The following is an 18,629-nucleotide window of genomic DNA, read 5'->3' on the forward strand; positions in this document are numbered from 1 at the left end:
TAGGAAAACCTCAGCTGTAGTACAACCCTAGAGTGAAGCTGTAATCCTTAGTGTCACTCTAACAATGTATTTGGCTCAGTAATGTCATCAAATATTAAAAGGTGTAAAGGAGAAGGTTCCAGGTTATTCTACAGGATATTCAAGGCACACACCTTTCTGAAATCTCTGGTTTGTTGGAAATGCCTACAAAATTTGTACAAAACTCTCGTGGAATTACATTGCACAAAAAAGATACAGATCACTGCAGGTTTTAATACTCATTTGCTATGTATATTTATACATACATACATACATAAAAGAAAATGTTTCCTTTAAGAAAAAAATGCCTAGTTTTCCTATTTCTTCATTGCTTACCTGCTCAAAAATTGTTTTTTTTTACCTCTTCAGAGTGACAGCTTTACTGTTTCCCATCTTAAATAAATCCCCACCTACTTTTGGGCCTGAAATATATATCCTTCATCTCAAAAGAGCTTTAATATTATTTTGAAAGGCTCTTTGTCAGCATACCTGTCTTCTGGAGAAATCTGTGCTCAAAAGTGGAGCCTAGTGTCAAGGAAGCTAAAATCTTCTTTTTGCAAATATAACCTTTTTTTTTTACATAAAATCCCTGTAGTGTAACATTTATTTTCTTTCCTCTGAATCTACAGGAGACCTATGACATATATACACATGTATATATGATACATGATAATTTTGAGTGACATCAGAATGATTCAGAATACGGTAAAGGTTTTATTTTGGTGGTGGAAAGGTGCTAGAACTTACGGTGTGGACTGAACATTATCACATTGTGACATGTCAGAAAAATAACATTTTTAAAATAAACATATTGCCCTTTCTTCATATAGTTTTCTTGATATTTATGGCAGATCCTTACAATTTCTTTTCATACTGCTGATCAGGAATCAGGTATCTTGAAATAATCTTGGATATATGTGTCTCAAGACAGAATTTGTATTTCTGGTCCTGATGTTGATGGATTTCTTCTGAGCCATGTACTTCAGACAGAAAACTTGTTCAACAGTCATGTTCTGCTGCATTTTTCTCCTTAGGAAACATTAATTGATCACATTTCAACATAAAGATGAATCTGCAGCTCCAAATGCCATATTTTAGACTTGCTAGGTAACACCCACTGAAGTGCAAGAAAATTATTTGCTTCAATGCACCACAACTTAAACACATAAAGATACCACCTTCTGATTTAAAAATTTAATGTATTTGGTACTGAACAAAAATTTGAACAGATTAGCCATAAAAATATAAAGATAGTATAAATATTTATTGGAACATATGATTAGGCATAGGTGCATGGTTTACACACAAGAATTTAATTCCAATAGTTTTGGTGAACATCAGCCACTATTTCACTATATTTATGAGTCTCTTAAAAAAAACAAAACACCTCACTATAGAACAGATATGATGTGTAGTTACTGCTCTTTGGAGCACTCTGAAGAGCTTTATATTTAAAGTTCCTTAATTTCTCTAAAAAGGTAATTCTCATTTAAAAAAAAGCAGATAAAGATTATATAGAATATTTTAAAAATTCTGTGGTGATCATATTGTAAATTATACAAGACTTTCAGAATGTTTGGGACCTGTTAAATGGAGGATAAATTTTTAAACGTTATTGATTCGTTCTTTTTTTATCAGTAGAAGCAACTCTGAGATTGAGCAGGGAAACGCAGGTTATCCATTCATTGGCTGTAGTGTCACTTAGACAGAATTCCAGTTCCCCGAGCCTGGCATCCCCATTCTGTGTAAACCTCCTAAATTAACTCAGTTCAATTCTACCAGTGAGTCTTTCAAATAAGCTGCTGTCACCTAGGATACATAACTGTGTGAGCCAGTACGGAGAGGCAAGAAAGCCCTCTGTCCATGTTTTCGCGCTTGCCAGGCAAAAGCCAGCTGCAGTTGAGAAGGCATGTAACCGAATCCATCTCAACGGGCACCAAGCCAAGAATATGAAGCTGTGCTAGCGCTCCGCGCTCTGCCAAAGCGTTTACATGGCTGCTGGACCGTTGGTGGCTCAGCTCAAGAACGGCTCAAGGATGCATGGCTTTAAGACCCCCTTCGAAGCAGCCCCCACAAAAGCAGATGAGGATAGGATTTGCAACAATCCCAGGAGGATCAGGGTGTACAAGAGGCCAAAATTATTTTAGTTCTTTGAAAACAGAGCAAAAATGAAAGTCATCACACTAAGGTGAATTTGTGGTTGCATTGAATTTAATGACTGACTTCCACATCATTTGATGTTGGGGGTGCCTACTGGCACGAGGTGATTTGTGTTGCATGGCACTACATAATTACTTAACTATAACATACCATTTTAATGCTCATGATTGTTAAAAGATTTATTTAAATTACTTTTATTTTTCAGTGCCCTATTTTTCCAGTTGTCAGCTGAATTGTGTGATTGATAATTAACAAATTAGTGGGATAGCTTTGGTTTTACAGTTATCGTATGATAGCTTGTGCAGTACAGAACTTGCCTCCTTTTAGCAAGGAAGTTGACACATATATAAACTGACATTCTGAAGTCTTTCTTCAGCATTTATACACAGTATACCAAATACCAGCACATCAAAAGGCTGTAATCTAATACAATAAATTGCAGTTGTACTATCAATCTTTTGGTAGAAACACTTATTGCTCAGCTAGATATCATTTAATAGTTTGTTGTGGACCCGAGTGACTCATGTACAATTCAAAGCTGCACGTAATATCTAAAGTAATAGAACAGGAATATGAACATAGTGTTTAGGTATAGAGTAAGCAATACACACAGTCAAAAGTAGGTTATTTACATAGAAATAAATGGTAGTTAAAAATATGTAGAGGTTTAAGAGAACTGCAATATTAAAATGAAGCAATACATGTCACTAAGTTATAGTAACTGAATTATAAACCCTTTTCATTGCTCATCAAAAGAAAATGAAAAGGAGGAGAGGAATTTTTTTTTAATAAAATAAAGATGTTGAGTATTTTATATTAGCTGCCATGTTATCTTGGTTGCGTTACTATTCATCACAAAAGAATTCTGCATGGGAAATCTGAGAGGTACTCACTTTTGACAAGGTAAGGCCTACAGGTAGGATTGGTAATTTTATTAGACCACCTAAAATAGCTGGAGAAAGTAGACAAAATTTGGGCAAACAAATTCTTTTCCATGGCTGTTATGAGCAGCAGATATTGAGGTTTGCTTCAAATTCAGACAATTGTTCTCAGTAGCATATTCAAGTGGTCTAATAAAAATCTGTACCCCATTTACAAACCTTACCTGCTTACGTCTTTTCACCACCACAGCGGCGACAACTCTACTGCTGAAGTTTATACAGGTAAGTGATATCCAGGGGATGGGGGAAGGGAATTCCTAAGTATTTATGAACATACAGGATGCTTGGTAGAAAATAAACAAATGCCAGTACAACTAAAAGCCTGCGGCTCTTCCTAGAATTAGACATAGCACCTACAAGGAGTAACGGATCAGGAAACACGTTTGGTATAGCTCTAAATTTATAAGACAAACCCCTGTTCAGGCTTTTGGCTTTATGTTATATCCTCCTTTATGTCAGCTGGTTTTGTACATAGATCAATTTATATGACTTTGAGTACTGACAGATGTCTCAGCACCATGAGATCTTCTGAGCCTTGCTTCTGCCTTTCTCTAACGGACAGTGACAGCTCTGTCAATATCGATAAAACTTCCATAAAAACCTCGTGAGGAAATTATCCAGAGTATCCCAAATTATATTTAAAACTAAACAAATAGTAGGTGCATCCAGTGAGATCATATGGGATTTTGTATTGCTTGCCCGCTTGGCAAGGCTCCTCACTGCTCCCTTCTCTATCAGCACCAGCAACCTGCCCTGTCCCAATCCTCTCCCAATTCTGAAGGTACCTTGGTTTTTTTTCTTTTCCTTTTCTGTTATCCCAAAGAATATCTACACAATTAAAGAAGACAGTGATACTTCAACCATTTATACTCTTCAGGGCAAATTACATAGTAAAACTTCATAAAGTTTTTTTTTCCTTATATTTCCAAAGTAAGATTAATTCATTATATAATCACTCAGAATTTTGCAGTCACTTTTGTTACTGGCTTTACCTACCTCTAAAGGAATTGAAGTTATAATGAAAGATTGAAATAGGTGCAAATGAATCGAGTGCTGAGCTCCTCTTACAAACGTGTGTTACCACAACTGTTTCAAGGTCACAAATTTCAATAGCTGATATTAGTATAGTTTCAGGATAGTCAATAAAACGAGGCCATTTTCTCCTGGTTGAGGATATAGTCCTATATCAAAGGATACTTTCTGTTACAAGCAACTGGATTTTGTAAACACATAAATGTTTTTCATCCATTTGAACAAATATACACCGTTATATTTGCAGAAGTATTGTGATTATTAAACCATGGTAATCAATATTCCCATGTAAACTGGATAAATGCAGTAAATTAAAATGTGAGAAGGAAAATGTAGTCAAATTATTAGATGACTGGTGACTGGTGTTTAAATTATGTCACATGGCACATCATTAAATGTAGCTGATATATCCAAGGTAATTTTTTAGTGAATATAATTGTTAAACCTTTTATGTCTAACTACTGTGCAATACTTGCAAAGCTTTTCTTTTGCCAAAATCTGCCTTCCAGACCAACTACTAATCATAATATATATTCATAATACTTATGTTTTCATCCTTTATACAGAAACTCTGTCAGTGTTGTACATACTATATAGTGTATTCTGTATATACAATAATCTAAAAAAGAATTCCTTAATATTAATAAAAAATAACTACAGCGTCAAGGTTCAGTTACTATAAAATGTCATTTTAAGGTAACTCCACTCAAGACATCTGCCATTAAGGAATAAGATAGTAATAATAAGTAGTAAGGAAGTGATACATACAAGGTACTGTTGAGAAAAATACAACAAGGATCAGGTATCCAACAAAAAACCCAAATCCTATAAAGCAAAGAAATCAGCAGACGGTTTTCCATTCTACTTGCTTAAAACTTTTCCTAAGCAAGAAGATTTACAGCTCCAAAACACACACAACCCTTTAAATAGCATCCCACCTACAAGCAGGTACAGAGTCTGTCCAGAGTGCCTGATATGAAGAGGAATGAGACACTACGGGTTTGTCATTACAGTCTTTGCATCACATGAACTTTCTAGATGTAGAAACAGTAAATGAGCCAAGACACCAAGGAAATTGGAAGGTTGCTTCCAATTTAACTAGTTAGCAAAGTATGACCGTGCAGATTGGATTTCTGATTTATACCAAGAATAGCCACACCCTGACAAATGCTTAAGATGAATAGAACTGTATTATTCATCACACAGAACACAGATTTAATGGCTTTTAAGGACCAGCTTCTTATCGTAAGAATATATTTGTGTGATGTCTGTGAACAAGTATCCTCGTAGCAAAACCAGGTGCTTATTTATAAGGGAAAATCTTGACCCTACTGCACCTTCCCTCCGGGAGAAAGGGGAGAAAGTAAACATGGCTGGTATTCTTCATATAAACAAACAGAAAAGAGTAAAAAATTCTGAAATAACCCCCACACTTCTCTTTGGTGTTCATTCTTCCTTGTTCCGTTGCCCAATTCTTGTGTCAAATATAATCAAATGATTAATATACAAGGAAAAGCTGAGGGCAAACATGATCAGCTGATAGAAGAGACTTGCTGAAGTCAGTGCTATTCAGACTTAAAACTTACATCAAGCTGTGGACTGGCCCTAGACAGATTATCTCCAGAGAGTCTCTGTTGAACAAGACCATGCTTTTTTCTGTGCCTGGTGGTTTAGCCTACAATCCTTTGAGAACAGAAAAATGCATACCTCAAAATGTGGCTGTTATTTCATCCTGAATGCTTTCTATAAGTGTAGCCTCCTTTTTCACTGCCAAAGATTTATGTCTCACAAAACTAGGAGACAAACTTCACAAAAGGTCAGCCTGTACTTTACGATACTTCTCCTTACCTTGATATCCATGAAATATTTACTTTTAAAATATACCTACCTCATGTTATCAGTGCAAAAAGATTTACATTTATTTGCATTACTTATACATACATTAAAGTATACTGATGGCATTAAAAAAATAAAGAAAATCATGTAATACCTTTACTTTTACCTATGGATTTGGTGAAATGGTTCCATGAAGAAAGCATTTCCAGACAAAAAGAGAATAGAGAAGAGGAGAGAAACAACAGTAAGACTCATGAATATATGTAAATGCAATAGTATCTGAACATAAAGAAACAAAGTATCTGGAGACAAATGGAGATGCAATCAGTGTCACATTAGGGACTTAGTTTATTTTTTTCCAATCATGTACATGCAGAGAAACAGAAATAACCCATGCTTAGATCAGAAAGAGTGACACAAAAGTAACATGGACAGTGGGTTAGGAGGAAAAAAAAATCACTGATTTTTTTAGGTTGCAAGATCGTACTCTCAGCATTCCAGAAGCCAGGAGCAGGAGTTTTCTGCACATTTCCAACCAGCCATGCATTAATGTAAATGGACTCTTCAATGTGTACAATGTGAAAGCTGAGTATCTTCTTTCAGAAGCTATCTGAAGAGTGCTCTTGTGCTTCGTTTATCTTTTATCGAATCACAGGTATTGTATTTTCTGATAAATACATGAAATTTTCTTAATCACCTTCTTATTTCTCTCACCTCTTTTCAGTTATTGTATTGCAAGAGGGGGAGTTGAGGAGGCAGGAAGGACAAAAGCTTACGGAGCAAACAAAAAAAAAAAAAACAATGAAATAAGATGTGACTAAAACCATGTGTTTATTTGCAGCCAAAGACAGCTTTCAAGCATTTGCCCATCATTTGCAGTGATGGATTCAAAGCAGCTACAGAACAAGAAGAAACAATGAAAGCAGAGTGGAAAAGGAACAGAGCCCATACCTTGGTCGCCCATCATCAGGTGCGCCAGACCTTGAAGGGAAACAAGAGCACAGTCAGCAATGAACAAGGGAGCACGGGAAGGTGGTATTGTCACAGTGACAAAAATGTTTTGTGACAGGCATCTGTTTCCTATGAGATGTCTGTATCACAGAGGGAAATCAAAGAGCATTTTTCAACCACTGGTTGGAATGCTTTGGGCTACGAGGAACAGAACTGCAATTCAGACACTGCGTGCTGTTTTATTGTGTATTTCTTCTGTGCAGTAGTTGGGATGACAGAAAATAAAATGCTTTCAAATCCAACTAATTCCTTTAATCTGTCTTTATCATATTTTGATTATATTGCTTTGAACACTTTGCTGGGAGGACTTCCTGTCCTCTATGTATGAAATGATGTTAAAAACCTGGAGAAGTGTAAACCTGAAAAATGGGCTGGGTCTGATCTTTTTCCCCTCATAAAAATGAGCATTTCAGGTAATTAAATAAGATTTCTTCATCACATTGAAATGATAATGCAAGGGATGTCTCCTTATTTGTGTGAAACGTGACAGTAGAATGACTTGTTCCAGAGAAGGAAAATTATTACATATTCAATATAAAATACATAGCAATAAAGAAAATTTAAGTATCAGCTTCTGAAGCTACTTCATAAATCTGTGAGAAATAGATTTTGCTATATATTTGTATTGTGAGATGAAATCCAGTCATACCAGTATAGCTCCAGTGACATTTCCAAACAGATGTCCAAAATGATAGTCACTCAACCAGAGTGATTACTCTTTAACATAAGTTTTTTTTTTGATTAATGAAAAAAAAATTATACTTATATTCTCACTGAGAATAATGTGATGTAGGGAGATAATTTTTTCTAGAAATATGAAAGATTTTCATGCTTTATGTCTAGTTTAAAAAACAGGCTTATTCTTGTGGAACTTAGCTGGTTTAGGATCCATTTTAGAAGTTATGGGTTGTTCATGTGTTAAATGTGCTTCTCTTCTCCAACAGCTACAAAAAGTGATACATTATTTCCTTATTGACAATTAATTAAAATTAATTCACACAAAGAAGGTGTGCAATAAAATATCCTGCTCTTTATTGGAAAGCAGACTTCCTGGAGAGTTCCTGTGATTTCTAATTCACAAAGAAAATTAGGTGCACAAATGACTCATAGTACTTGGGGAGGGGGGGAGGGAGGGGGAGTTCAAAGAGGATACTCCCAACTGCAATCAGTCTTAAAAGTATTCATATCTTATCAGTTCCAAACCACAAGTGATGTTCAAAACGGACTAACAATGGTTTTGCTGAATTAGTGTTTTTTAATGCCACCCTTTCTAGAAGGGTAGTTAAACCTATGGGCCTGATGTGCCCCATCTCTTGTGCAATGGATTCTGTTTCCAAACCCAGTGTCCAGCAGCTGGTGGGATTACCTGGGGTTCACAGCAACCTAAGTGAAAGCTGAGCCAGACCCCAAAGGGATGCTGCATAAGCATTGCACGGGAAAAATCACACAGCTGTGCTGCAGTTTGCAGCTTGTGGAAGAGAGTAGGCATGTTTACACATGTGTTCTTGGTAAGTGTTGCTGCAAGAGAAGCACACTGGGTAAATGCACAAAGTACAAAGACCTACGGTCAAGCTTCGGTCCTTCAACACGGGATGTCCTTGCTCGGACCCCTGGCTGCACACACAGCCTTCTGGAAGCAGTACTCTCTTCATTTATGAACATTATTTAGCTTGTCTTTGACTTTTAAATTTTTGTCTTGGCAACGATAGTAAAATGTTAGACTTTTGACATGGCCTTAACTGTATTTGATAGAGGGAAGGTGAAATGAGTCGAATGTTACAACATCTTTTTTTCTTTTAATAGAATAGTTACTTTTCTGCAGCTTCTTTAAGTGAGCTCTTTCAGCTCTTAGAAGGTCTGCGGCAAATCGCTGCCACATCTCCTACAGGAACACAAAGAAGGTAATCTCTTACTAACTTGCATTTAAATATGGTCTTTATAGCTCTAAGGGCCTAAACAAAAAGCCTGGCCTCAAGAGATCACCGCTGGTTGAGAGCTACTATTCTCGCTAAAATGATATGTAAGCTTGGTGAGTTGTAAATACATGATTCATATATAATTTGAAAAAAATGTAAATGGCAGAAGCGCCTCTTGAAAACATCATAGAAACCACTTGATTTTTAAGAGTCACTCACAGTACTGTTCAACTAAAAAAGTCAAGTAAATGTGAAAAACACACTGCTCAAACCAAACAACTATCAATTAAAATATTTAGCACTAGTCATCAAGACACTGTATTTTGTTTGACTCTGTATTTTACTTTATTTGTGAAGCAGCAAGGTTACTTACACTTACTTGCTGAAAGCACATAATGATACTTAACTTATTTTATATTTTTCCAATCTATGGATGAAGGCTATGGAAGAGTGAAGAATTACTATTACTGTACCTGTCCACAGACTGTTTAAAATGATACAGATAAATCTACCCTGAGAGCAATCGCTGCTAGATTTTCAAAATGACAGTCTGCTAATAATAGAGGATACCACAATGGATAGTCAGGGGAAGTTCCAGTGTTAACCAGCCGTGTATAGGTGTACCACACAGTGAAAATATTCATTTATGCACCATTACTTCATAAGCAGAATGATAAAAACCCTTTTCTTTATGAATTAGGAATTAAATATTTAGTAGGAATCCCTCATGTGTGATCCATGACATCTTTATACTGAACTTGGCTCTGAGAGGAGAGAGTTACGGGGTACAAGATGGGACAGTGGAAGCAGATATGAGGATAAGGTATTTTCTTAATTTGGTGCATGAGTTCCATGCAGAGCACAGGCCAAAACAAAATTTAAACATGGTAAACCTGTGGTGAACATGTTCATCCCTAGCACAATTTTAGTAAAATGAATAAATTACAGTTTTTTCATACCAGCAACATGTACAAAATTAACTCTGTAAGTACTAAATCCTTGTTTTCTTATGTAGTCTAACTTAACAGAGATGCTCAGATATCACAGAAATCAAAGATGAAAAATTATAGCTCGGTTTCCAAATTGTGCTTTGGACTCACCATTCTACCCTTCCATTCTTTACATATACACCTTTTGTAGCTTTAATGTATGCATAAGTATCTAGATCTGTGTTGGAATAAATTTAAGGTTGCTGTTTTAAGAACCAGATTCAGGTAAAGCCTGGATTAACTGTTATCCAGGCTTTATCTTGTACTGCTGTGCATAAATGAATAGGTGAAATGAAATTGCACCTCCTTATCTAGTTATACTGATCCTAATTCACATTTGAGACTCATGTTGACACCAGTAAGAGTTTTATGCACAGATCAAATATAAAATTAGGTACTTATTTCTAGGCTTTTATGTTTTCCAGTTAGAATTCCTATCCCAAGTGTTATTGAATACATTCTTGTTTCACAATGCAAAGGAAATGGTATTGGTATGTATGTGTGTGACAGATCAGAATTGTTTAAAATTTCTTTCTCCTACTGGTAACATATTTTAAGGAAATTTTAAGGAAACAGCATCGTGCATGTGTTAAATCTGAGCACCTCTCTTTGCCCTTGAATACAGTAGCACAGAGAAATGCGGTACCAATACTTCCAGGCTTTTTCAATAAATTGCCACTGACTAGGCAGGCAGTGGTCCACAGTGCCTTGAATCCCGAGTGGACTCATGTTCCGCAGTGGCTCAGGATGGGACCCTGGGTCAGAGCTGTGCCAGGGCATTCACTTTGCATATAAGTTAGCTTACAAAGTCCTTGATTTAAAAATAGTTTTAAAGTATTGGAAAAAAAAAAAAAAAAAAAAAGGGAAAAGTTATTTCTCAGTTTAGATAGATAATTTTTTTTTTTTTCCAAATAGACAATTGTTTATTTAGTATGCAAAGATTCAGCTCAGTGAAACTTTTAAAAGCACTTGTCCATCAAAAAGCACCTTCACCTTTTGGCTTATAAGCAAAAAGACAGTATTGATTCCCAGCAATAACTGATCTGTGAAGCATATTCTGTACCTTTAAAACTATGATACATGCACACAAAATGTTTTACCAGCTAATAGACTTACTTACCAATATTCAGGCTAGCTGGCACTGTGCTTTAGTTTCCACTGCCCTGTGCCATACTTTCTTTAAAGGGACTTAATTACATACCAACATTATTATTGAAATCACATGCTGCTTCTTTCACCGTGTCAAAAAGGCAGGGTGCATTATGTTGAAAAGTTAGAAGGACTTTTTTCCTAAAATTTTGTGCTGTGCAGGATATTAGAGCAAGCAAGATTTGTAGTATTAAAGAGAAAAGCGCTTTCCATTTTCCTAAGCAATTAGAACATAGGTATTTAACATGCATTACATTCTTATGAGGATTTATGCTCCATACCAATGAAACAAATAGTTTGTTGTGTTTTTCATACAGAACATGAGAAGGAATCAATACTTCTGCAAATCTCCTGAATGATTTTGAAATGTGATGTCAGTCAGTCACAGCAGTATAAATCCCATTGTTTCAGTGGGGATATTCTGGAATTACACCAATAAGACCAAGATTAAAATGGAGTTTTGCTTGTGTTCTGTATGGAAAAAGAAATCACATTTATTTAATAAACTTGTATACCTTTATGGGTAAAAAAATGCGACTTACCGTACTGAATGATATGTGTACTTTTATAACATTAAGCAGAAGGGGAAAAAACCCACTAAACAGAAGGAAAAAACAGGAGCTTAGGAAAATAAGGTAGAAAGCACCCACCTTCCACATAGTTGTCTTCTGTAAGCACATAACAGGGAAGGAGAGAAAAGGAAAACATTCATTAAGCAGCATGCAGACTGGAACTTGCCATTGCATGTCTTCATCATGCAAGGCATCAAACACAACATGCAAGTGCTCCATTGCTACAATCCAGAGGGAAAAACAAAAGCACCAGGGAAGCAGTGTTTCCTCTATTTAACCAAATTTATGTGATATGAAATAAAACAAGACTGTTTCCACAGTGCAAAAATTGTACAGGATTTACTGCAGCTCTTTGTAAGTTTAATTACTATTAGTCGTTAATCAGAGGATCTTCTTGGAAGACTTTTACAACTATGTATTTTAAAGCCATCAGTCATTTCTGATAAGGATTCCAAGTTGATTTGCTTCTACTTTCCCATTCTGAATTTTCCTTAACGACCTGTATGAAGTAGATGATTTTAAACAGATCGAACAAGATAACTTAAGTTTTAGAATGTGGTGTGAAGGTGTTACTACAGGCAGCGTGGCTGATCCTGCACTCATTACTGAGACACTCACTCTGGTCATTGGCTCAGATCTCAAAATCCAGTGTGGAAAAACTGTCACTTAAACTGGGTGGAATAACAGAATTGTAGGATCGTGTCCCACAGCATTTGTCAGCATCAGAAACTTGCACATCTTAAAAAAATGAATTACTTCTCTGCCTAGTACAGCTAGCAAAGGCCACAGCAATCTCAGGCATGGGTTCTGCCCCCAGATCAGATCAAAGGGCATTTTGCCTAAGTAAAAGCTGCTGTCAACAAGCAATGATTTGGCCTTTCATCCCCACCCCAACATCAATATGGGGCACAGGAAGGAAGGTTCGCCCAAAGCCTACAGAGCGAAAGAGGACTAGGAACTGAGCCTCAGCTAATGAAGTGGACAGAATTTAAAGAGGCTCAGCATCCTAGTACTCATGCTAGTCCCTATAGTCCTCAGCTCCTCTGCTGGGTCGGTGCTTTTGAGGGAATATGCCTCTGTTGCCCATTATGATTTTGACTGAGGAGAGGATAGGAGTGAGTACAAAGATGATGTCTCAGGGGAGAGAGAAAATGGGAAAGGTAAAATAACAAAGGAAAAACAACACGGAAGTCAAGGAGATGGACTGTGTGAAACCAACAAAGAAACGGGGATGGGTGATAAGGCAGCAGCCTGGCTGCTTAGGAGATCTCTTCCTGCAGTTGGTGCCTTCTCCACCAGCTCTTCCTGGGGAGCAAGCACTCAGAAGCAATTGCAAATTGAAGCCCAGTTCTGTCATTACAGGTGATACCTCATGGAGTCTTCCTATACGAAAATACCTTTTCATGTGACTGTTAAGAAATGCGATCTAAAGTAATTTGGATATATTGTAAACAAAGAGTCAATATAATGAGTTACACAGAACTGGGCTCAATGATACCTTCTATGCATTTCCTGCCAGAATGTGTCACTTTTCATAATGAAAAGCATTTACAAATCAATGGCACAAACCCCTGAAAAATCTCATCATAACTAGACAGTATTCCAATACATAATTTGAAAAATTTACCACTTTTAAAATAATAGCTATAATAAACAATGAATACTAAGGGTTTAAGTCTCAGGTTTTAGTTCTAATACTCACAGGTCAGAGCAGAGAAAGTTATTTGGCTTAAGATATTATAAATCACCTTTTCCATGCACACACTCCAAATTTAGACTTCTAAAATCTCACTGCCTTAAATTTTAGTTTGTTATGATAGTGCAAAGAGTACATACTGGTTCATGCATTTAGGAAAGAGGCTGAAAAGAAAAAAAATATGAAAAGCAGTATGCCTGTTGTGAGTAAATACATGAAGACCAACAAATCGAAAAAAAGTTCACTGAGAAAATGAAAAACACTAGATTTCACACAGTAAAGATATTACGTTCTCACAAGATGAAGATATATTCTATACGCAGTGTAAATTACAGTGATATTTGAGCTATTAGAAATAGCTACTTACAGCTAAACTCTTCTGGAAGAGTCTTCTTCCTTTAACTGCATATAGTAATTTCTTTTTTTTCAAGTACAAAATCCCCCAAACTTAATGAAAAATATATCAGTTATTTCAACTGTAGTATAACTTCAGGCTCCTTCATCTAGCCCTGGTTCCCAGGGTGCTGGTATGGTGCCATACCAATACTGCAATGACATTCTGTCTGGTGGCTCCACTTAGCTTGACATGAGTACTTAAACCCAACGTATGAACTTGCTGAAAGGCCAGTTCTGTTGATCATGATGGAGTCAAAGGAAGAGTTCTGAAAACATCACAGGCAGTGTCAGATGGTTAAACTCATCTTATTACAGGGTTTAACGTACTTTGTTCTGTATCATGGCCCCTGTTCGTAGCAGCGATTGGTATGTCTTTTTTAATGACTGTCAAGCATAAAGATTTATGCTAGCTGAGCAGCTTCCCCTAAATGTCTGATTGATTAAACTTTTAAGTGATAGTAAGTTAAACTGTCAAAATATTTTGAATTAAATAAAATTGAAAGTGCTGCATTCCGGTTCTGTGAATAAAACAGTGTATATAGCCAAACCCCTATGCTCTAGCAAACAGCAATGAAAATTTTATTCCTCCACATGTTTTTGTCATGGTAAGTTAAACCACCTTAAACAGTTTTGCAATTGAAGAAAAAAATTAGTTCAGCTTGTTCATGGTACATTACAAGGTTTTAATGTTAGATTAGCATTCAGCATTATTATTTATTTAAGGTGGTTTTTTGTGATGGTTGATATATTTCTGTATCACTAATACTTTGCTTGACTTCCCTGATTGCCATTTTCTTGGCATAGTCTGTTCTTCTAATCACAGATCGAGATGCCAGAAGACCCAAATTCTAACTTTGCTTTTTATTAATTTTGCTTAATCCAGCCACTGAAAAAAAAAACAACAACAAAAAAAAAAAACCAACAAAAAAACCCCAAAGCCAAAAAATAGGAGGGAACTCATTGAAAACCTTGTATACTATCAACACCTTAATTTTGCAATTTGGAGGGAACAAAATTTTCCTCGTTCATATCAGGGGTAACTATTTATGTCATTACAATTGCACTGGTGTAAGATTTATATACCTGGAGGACAGTAAACCCTTATTACACATTTCTGTCGTTGCTGATGATTTAGCCACCTATAGTCTGAATTTAGCCACATTTTGATCCATCCACCCTGAAGGACATAGCCAATAGGCTACTGAGTAGGTCTGCTGGCATCAGTGGAACCAGAATCTTTCAAGACACAAAGTGCCATCTCCTCACTGCTGTAGGCGTTGGCAAAGAATGGCTCTGCCTTTTCTACACCAGCTGATCATACCAATGATCTTCACTGATGCACAGCCCAGGTACAAGACCAGGAGCTAAAAGGGACTGTCAACACAAGAGCAGAGAAGGGCCTTACAGCCTCCACTGGCAACTGGATGACTGCCCAGACAGATAATTTTCTCTTCAGTGCTCTGACTTCTAGTAGATGTGAAAAGTTCTGTTTTCACGTTGTACCAAGCTACTCGCTTGAAGAACTAGACAGGTCTTCATCCACTGCAAATGTTTATTTCCTAGACCTTCCCCCCCCCCCCCGCTTCTCCCTGCCTCCACAATGATTGCACTGCTGGTTTTTGTGTTTACAACCCAATTCCTTTGGCCAAATTCTGCTCTCAGTACCGAGGCAAATACTCAGTTGACAGCATGTCATGGTTGAAATCAGTAGAACTACACAACTTACACAGGCTGTGAATCTGGCTTAATATCTTCAGAAGAATTGTCTCAGACTGCCCTTACTGAGCTGAGAGCAGAATCTGCTCCATATTTTTTGCAGCAAAAGCCCAACCAATTCTAATTATTTTAGCATATTACCATGATTCAGTGATATAAAAATGTGAATAATTTTTTACATGAAGTTTTTATTAATTCAAGAATCATTTTAATATCCAGTGATGCTTCATGGAAACCTTGATTTGTTTTAAAACTAAGTGACTGTTTATATGTTTTGTGGTTATTTCTGCTATTACACACTTTTTGTCTGCTAGATTATTTACACCTTAGCCACACAGCACAATATTTGTTTTGACAATTATATAAGAACAGTATTTTCATGATAAACAGACGAAACAGTACATTAGTCTTTTGAAGTTATAGAAATAACATTCTAGATATAACATAATAAGAAATAGCATATTAGAGTTGGCATTTTTATATGGTTTTTCCCCTCATCAAAATTATAGTTCAAAATCATATTTGGCAACAATGAAGGGTATAATATACCACAGACATAGTTCCTGGAATTTCGTAAGATATTCAGTAGTACAAATAGTAGGGAAGTAGCCTGAAATAAAGCTTATCTTTATGCAGGTGTCTGCCATTAAAAATGATGGGTAGAAATTTAAGATACTATATTTTAAGTTTGTTTTCCCAAAGAGTAATGCATAGGTATATGTCTCTATAAATTTATCTAATTTAAAATCCTATACTAGAAAATGTCATTTAAGAGACAGCTTTTTCTATGGGAACGTACCCAGCATCTCTCGGTTAGTGTTATTTAGCCTGTCCCATTGGGTTCTCAAATTGTTTGTTAGAGAAGCTGGTTTTTTTTTAACATGTGGTTCAAAAGAAAATATTTGGAAAAGATATGAAAAAATCAAGTATGTTATAAAGTATGTTATGAAGCATGAACAGTCATAGTCTCAATAATGATGAACTAAAGCAATTCATTAAAAATCTGCAACTATTAGCATTGGTCTTATCAAGTGCTGTGTATCTGACAAATTTCATTAGGATTATTTGAATTTTTTTGAAATGTACTTTTGAAACCCACTGTAAATATTGATTGTAATTATTGACTGTAATTTTGAATAATCAGAAATGTATTCTAAAGATACTTAGTACAGAACTCTGATTCTGTTGCAGCCTTCTGCTTGAATATTGAGTAAATAGGGAAGCAGCATTTCCTACAGCTGGGCTTCGTAGAACAAAATTTGGGATTCATCTGCAAAATCTGAAAATCCACCAGAATCCAGGGTACAGGGCCCAGGAGTTCCTACATTTCCACATGTTTCTCAGGTCTGAAGTCAATATACAGCCTCTCCCAGACTCCACAGAGCTTTGGGTGGGCCCATGCTGAGGGCTTTCCCGTCAGCAGGTAGATATATAATATAACAAGGACTCTATCCAATTTTTTGGTGGAAGGAAGAGATTTCAGAATAACAGGAATTTGGTTCTGTTCTAGCTCCATTTTCTGTCTACTACTCTGTGAAGATCCCTTCTCTTCTGGAATGCCCTGTACGAGCCTCAGGAGGACAGTGTGATACTGCCAGGGGCACAGATGACCCATCTTGACCAAAAAAGAGAACCAGGCTTTCTGCCAAATGAGAATCATTAGGGCACAATTAGACCTTTCTGTGAGTTTTGTACGAGACAGTCATCAGCCCAAATGCAGTACACCTCTGTAAATTCCACTAACAACCACGAGTTTACTTTAGGTGAGGCCACCTTTTCTATACAGTGCTATATATCCCAAGGGCATTGAGAATGGAATAATGACAAGATCATTTTAGTTAAGCTACTGTAGATGATCTCCTGGTGTGAAGCAGCAACTAAGAGGGGCAATGCATGTCTTGAATGCACAGGCAAAGACATAATGAACAGAAATAGAAAATGGCATTACTTTTTGTGGTGTAACTAAAACCATTACTGTGTTTAGCTCCAGTGCTCATATACTTAAAAGGAAGTGAAAAATGAAAGAGGTTTCAGAAAAAAAACCCCACCTTTTCCCACAATCATTCATGGCATTAAAAACCTGAGAAAACTCAGCAATCATGTCTTACACTGAAAGCCCTAAGATGCTCAATCTATTGAATATATCAAAGAAAAGATTAAGAGGTGTCTTGAACCCAGTTTGTAACTATCAATGTCGGGAGAATGATTCTTGATACCTGGAAATCCTTTCAACCAGACAAATGCTGGGATCGAGAGTCAGAAAAGTTCAAACTGAAAATAAGATGAAATTTTCCAACAAAAATAAGCATTGGGAATATGGGAAATTCTTCCCTAAAGTCTTAAGACAGAGCCTTTTCTAACAGAAACTGTATATCCATCGTTGCTTGTGGGCTGCACTGTAGGAATCACTGGAAGAAATCCTGCATTTTGCCATTTAGGAGGGCAGGTTAATATTTCCATAGCTGTACATTCTGGCCATAACTTGTAGGAATCTATAAATTTTCTCCAGTCAAATCCGAACAGAAACCAAGCATAAAAAGCAGCAAAGACTTTGACACCCTGCTAAACACAAATATGTTCAAACAAATTGTTTTCTCAGAACCAATCTCTGCACCATTTGCACAAAGAGCTCACTTAGAAATGTTTCGCATGAAGAATTCAAATATAATGGGTGAAAAAGAATCATTCAGGTAAATCATTACTATTATTTCCAGTGGGAAAATACCCACACCCCCAATTTACTTCTACACCCTGTAATATTTTCCAGTATGCTCTGCAGTTGTCTGCAGATGACAAACAGAATCAAAATCAAGACATAATTAAATCAATACTCTTTCTGAGGCAACAGTTCTTCTGTGCCGTTTGATTCATATACAGCTTTATCACTTTTCTATTGTTTATCATCACAAGTGTATCAAACATGAAATTATTCAACATTGCTTTAGCTTAATGCTATTAAACCATGATTATTTTACTGTTACACATTTTTAGATATTACACATCTGAACCAACTTTGGAGCTACAGCAGTCAACAAATAAGCACATCTTTGATTCTTATATCTCCTTTTTCGCAACTGCTTCCTAGAACTGACATTTTTTGAAATTTGCTTGTCCTCTTCTTTTAGTAATTTTTACCGTATTTCTAAATAAACTTGGAGTGACTCAGGGGAGAGATCACGATGTAGATATAAAAATAA

At 36.3% G+C, this 18,629-nt stretch overlaps 1 protein-coding gene across 23 annotated transcripts in view; it reads right to left on the reverse strand.

The window, feature by feature from the left end:
- NRXN1 (neurexin 1) overlaps positions 1 to 18,629 on the reverse strand; it is a 725,766-nt gene that overhangs the window by 633,355 nt on the left and 73,782 nt on the right. For 13 of the 23 annotated variants that reach the window (XM_040611878.1, XM_040611871.1, XM_040611868.1 and 10 more), the window contains exons 3-5: positions 11,703 to 11,720; positions 6,939 to 6,968; positions 6,142 to 6,153 (exon numbers count right to left, since the gene is read on the reverse strand). The exons of 4 other annotated variants lie outside the window; for them this stretch is intronic. In XM_040611878.1, the coding sequence (XP_040467812.1) occupies positions 6,142 to 6,153; positions 6,939 to 6,968; positions 11,703 to 11,720 (60 nt within the window). Of the gene's footprint in view, positions 1 to 5,139; positions 6,154 to 6,938; positions 6,969 to 11,702; positions 11,721 to 18,629 lie in introns of those variants that run through there. 6 more of the 23 variants (XM_040611876.1, XM_040611872.1, XM_040611877.1 and 3 more) reach the window with 3 other exon arrangements.

Source organism: Falco naumanni, chromosome 12, assembly GCF_017639655.2.
Source record: "Falco naumanni isolate bFalNau1 chromosome 12, bFalNau1.pat, whole genome shotgun sequence".
In the NCBI taxonomy this organism is placed as follows: domain Eukaryota; kingdom Metazoa; phylum Chordata; class Aves; order Falconiformes; family Falconidae; genus Falco; species Falco naumanni.